Below are 5,237 nucleotides of genomic sequence, written 5' to 3' on the forward strand. Positions count from 1 at the left end.
TAGCCCCCCCCGCCCGGTTTCCTGGCGAGTGCGAGCCCACGTATCTAAAACGAAATACGAGGACTGATAAAAATTTTGGTTTTAAAATGCTGACAAATCAGCACATAATTATCTTTAGTGTGCAGCTGCCTTTTTCAAAGGTTATGAACGAACACGATTATTTATTAATTTTATCTTTAACAAAATTTTTTTGATAAGAAAAACCTTAGGATTTTTTAGGATCCGTGCAAAAAAAACAAAAATTAATTATATATTTTTATATATATATATATATATATATAATATATATATATTTTATAATAATTTTATATTTTTATAAAAATGGTAAAGATAAGAGGATAAAAAAACAATAAGTATTCATAATAACAATAATGTATTTATAATGATGGTGACGAAATCGGAATAAAAAATTTCAAAAAGGAAATAAAAACAGCTGCCTCTCGGACTCACACAGTCGACGAGTCCGTCCAGCGCACCGCTCGCCGCGCGTGTAGACGCCCCCGGGAAGGCCCGGGGGGGGCCCCCGTAGCTCTCAGCCCGGCCGCCAGCCTGCAACAGGAGGGGCGTCGTGGGGGGGGGGAAAAGAGGCAGATTACGGGTGATTTTATTATGACGGGCGGAAAAGAGAAGAAAAAAGTGGTAGGAAACGAAAAACAAAAGGGGCAAAAAAAAGGGGTAAAGAAAAAGAAAGGAGAAATGTTTCAAATCGAATAAAAATAAGGAGAGGATAAGATAAAAGGTGTAAAATAAAAACCCCAACAAAACAAAAATAAAATAAATAAAACCGAAAAAAAAAGAGAAAAAAAGGAAAAACGTTTGACACACACAGAATCTGAATACGTCGGTTTTTAAAAAAAAAAGCAGAGAAAAAAAGAGAAAACACACTAATCAAAAAAAGGGAGGAGGGAACGAGCTGTCGACACTGAAGGAACAAACAGGCGAGGCGCACGCCCGGGAGGAGCCAGGTCGTCGAAGCAGAGGACGACGGCGAGTCTGGCGCCAGCGGTCGAAGGAGTCCTCGCGACGGGGGAGAAGACACTCCTCCAGGTCCCGGGGGGTGGTCGTCGGCGTCACTCGCCTTCAAAGGGGGTCTGTAAAGAAAAGGAAAACTTGCTTGGAAAAAAAATTTTTCCCTTGCGAGGGGAAAGCCACATTTCAGGGGCAAACATGCAACAAGGTAAAAAAGCCCGGGCAGAAGAACTGCGACAAAAGGCACCCACCCCCTCCGGGGAGGGGGAAACCCGCACCCCATGACAGTCGTGGATTTGCCGTCGACGGAGGTCCCCACCGCCAGGGGGAAGGGCCCTCTGGGAAAAGGTTTCCCCGGTGGTTAACGCATGCGCGATGCAGATGCTCATGAATCAAAATGGAATGACGAATCAAGCACTGTGGGCTTTAACATAAATCTGAGCAAATTTCCTAATCTATCATTTCAAAACGATGACACAGTGTGTTGAAAAAAAACACAGCGTGAAAAGGCCATTTATTCAAAACCAACCCGAACTAATTTCATTCTCTTGGTTTTACAAAGTAACTTTTGTTTAAATTTAAAACAGATCAGTTCGCCCAAATGAAAATACATTAAATTTTGTCTAAAAACCAATTTGTTTGGTATCAGGCGCACACTCATTGCCCTAATTTTGGAATCAATTGCCGCCTTTCCTCTTACCTTTATACCCGCTGGAGGAAACCACGCGTTCGCGATCTCCCCGTCGGCCTACGTGGGCCGGCACCCCCTTCTGCTGGCGGCGGGGCGTCCGGGGCCCAGGCGGGGAGGCGGGCGTCCCCGTAAAAAGTCGACGACGGAGCCACCCTAAAAGGCGAGGCTTTTTCCACTGCAAGGGAAAGGAGGTCAGGGCAGGAGGCGGACGTGGGGTTGGTAGGGGAAAGCCCTTTGGGAACAAAAGAGGACAGTGGATGTTTGTGCATGGGAAGCAGTTTTTAAATGATTGATTTATGTTGAAAATATAAAAAGTTAGCTTGTTATTTATTTTTTTTTTTTTCTTTCTTTGTATGATGCCCTGCATTGGGTGTCACAGCATGATATTAATTGTACTTTTTATGTTTTGATAGTCCGGGTAAATACGTGGGAGGGTCCCCCCTTCCATTCCACGGGGAAGGGCCCCCGCCCCTTTCAGGTAATCATTCTCTTATTATCCGGGTTTTTTGGGGCCCGGCACACTTGGGCCCGGGTTTCCCCCCACGGTAGGTAGGCAACGGGTGAATTCGCCCAAGGGAAAACGCGCGGCCGGTGCCTCGAAAACCCCCAAATCAGATTTGCCAGAGTGCCAGTCTTGGGTCCCCATCCTAAACCCCTCGCCACCCCTCCCCCACTTGCTAATTGACCAAAATGAAAACGCTCTCAATTTCCTTTCCATCCATGACCCTCCTTGCGGATACCGTCCGCAGCCACCTGTTTAGGGCGGGCCTTTGGGGCCCGCAGGAGCTCTGGCGCGGGAGACTCCAGTGACTCGCGTCCCTTGCACCAGCGCCTCCACCGTGCGCGCCACCTCCGCCGCGGCCAGCTCTTCTCCTGCGCCGAGTGACGTCAGGCTGCCACCCAGAAGCTCTTCGATTTGTTTGATCTGCGGCGGAAAGATAATCTCGGTTATACATCACCGTCACTCCATCTTGGCTGTATTTAACATGGTCATGAACAGGAATGACGTTCTCTACTTTTTTCTTAAATGCCGGGTTTTTTTTTTTCATTAACATGACTCTCTTATCTATGATCACTATTGTGTGTGCTAAAAAGGGCACGTACACAATAAAGCAAGGAAAGAGTAAGGAGAATAAAGTGAGGGAAGAACAGAAAAGGAAAAACCTAGGTCCTTCAACCGACCAGATCGACGGCCGCGAGGGGGATGCCGAAGTGCCCTGCCGCCAAGTCTAACACGGGCTGCAGAAGGCGGTGCACGAGGTACTCCATAAGCATCGCAGGCGTGGGCTCGCCCTCGTCAGCCTGTGAGCGGGCGGAGTCCACGGGGCGGGGCGTACTGGGCTTGCTGGAGCTTCTGGGCGTGGCGCTGCTGTGGCTGTGGCGATCCGAGAGCGGTGGGGGCGGGGTCAGGGCGGGGACGGGGAGGAGAGAGGCAGCGGAGAGGACGGCCGGGTCGAGCTGCACCACGCACGCCCGCCCCAGCACCCACGCCGGCAGGGGCTCGTCCTCGCGCGTCTGCCGGAGGGAGGGAGAGGGTCACTGAAGCCTCTGGGGTTATCCTTGCTTGTATCATCGTATCATTATTATCATAATTCGTCATAATATCATAGTTGCTGTTATCGCAAGTCTGAAAGTAATGTCTTTATAACAATCATAATAAGAGGAATTACAATAATGATAATAATAAAAAAAATATTACAGCAACAGTAATAGTGATAATATCATTATTACTATTTATTATTATAACAACAACAACAACAATAACAATAACAATAACAATAACAATAACAATAACAATAACAACAACAACAACAACAACAACAACAACAACAACAACAACAACAACAACAATATTAATAGCAATGATACTAATGGTAATAATAGTAATAATAATAGTAATGATAATGATAAAAAATGATAACAATAACATAATAATGATATACACAATAACAACAACATTAACGATAATGATGATACTATCAAATCAAGATGACCATCACTATCAAAGCCACCGTTATTCCTCATGAACGCCCTTTAACCCTTTTCATCAACCCAAGAACGAGACGCCTTTCCAAAACACCTCCACGACGAAGGTGATGTTGTGGCCGATCCGCACGGCCTTCAGGGACTCCAGCAGAAGGGTTCCTGGGAGGTCGTGGAGCCGCAGAAGGCAGAGTGCCGCTCCGGGTCCTTCGAGGATCACCACGCTGAACGAGAGAAAAAGAAATTGAGTTAAAAAAAAAAGAGAGGCAAAGAGGTTCATTAGGAATATGAGTAAATGAAAGCATGTGATATAATAAGACATATGAAGATCAGATGAGTTGAGCGGATTCGCGAAATATTGCGAAACGTAGCAAGTGTTCCATAATGTTTCGCAGAGCCCTGAAAGGATCCTCACAGGCCAGAAAGATCAATGACGATCGCTTGAAATCAGATTTGTGAGATCTGGTAGTACAGATGATACGAGTATATGCTAATTTGCTAAAAGGCTCATTCGAGTCGTAGATCTGAGAGAGCTTCTACCTGTGCGACTGGGCGGCCGCGAGTCGTTCAAGAAGTCGTGGCAGGAGGCCGTCTTGCGAGGAGGAACCCAGGAGGGTCGTCTGGTCGTAGCTCTGCGGTGAGAACAGGGGATGGGTTTCAAGTGGTATGGTGTGTATGAGTTGACTGTAATTTCTATGAACAACTGTTCTGTCTCTTATATATATATATAGATATATATAATATATATATATTATATATATATATATATATATATATATATATATATATATATATATATATTATATATATATATAACACTCTCTCACACACACACATATATACACAAATATATATAACACATATATATATACACACATATATATACACACACATATATACACACACATATATACACACACATATATACACACACATATATACACACATATATATATATATATATATATATATATAATATATATATATATTATATATATATATATATTATATATATATATATATATATATTTATTATATACATATTTAATATAGTATAATATATATAATAATATAATACTATATATAAATATATACTATAACTGATTATACATATATATATACATATATATATATAGATACATATATATAATATTATACATATATATATATATATATATCATTATAAATATGATATATATATAAAATATATATATTATATATATCATATAATATAACTATATATTATATCTATATATATATATGTATATATATATGTATATCATATATATATATATTATATATATATATTAAAATATTATATATATCTTATATATATATATATATATATATGTATATATATATAGTATATATATCTTATATATATTATATGATATATATTATATTATTACATTATATATATATATATATATATATATATATATTATATATATATTATATATATCTATATATATATATATATATATATTATATTATATATATAATATATATGTATTAATATCTTTATTATATTATTATTTAGTTATATATATATATTATTATATTTTAATTTTTATATATATTATATATATTATTA

General features: G+C 40.0%; 1 protein-coding gene across 1 annotated transcript; it reads right to left on the bottom strand.

Annotated features, from left to right (window-relative positions):
- Positions 1-2,417: 2,417 nt before the first annotated feature.
- On the bottom strand, positions 2,418-4,281 carry LOC119578193 (the record flags this gene model as incomplete). The annotated part of the gene is given in 4 exon segments (XM_037925928.1): positions 2,418-2,585; positions 2,843-3,175; positions 3,741-3,867; positions 4,184-4,281. Coding segments are annotated over 4 exon segments (726 nt in total), but the record flags the coding sequence as incomplete, so codon positions are not given.
- Between the last annotated feature and the right edge of the window lie 956 nt (positions 4,282-5,237).

The sequence above is a fragment of the Penaeus monodon genome, chromosome 10, assembly GCF_015228065.2.
Source record: "Penaeus monodon isolate SGIC_2016 chromosome 10, NSTDA_Pmon_1, whole genome shotgun sequence".
Taxonomy (NCBI): Eukaryota; Metazoa; Arthropoda; class Malacostraca; order Decapoda; family Penaeidae; genus Penaeus; species Penaeus monodon.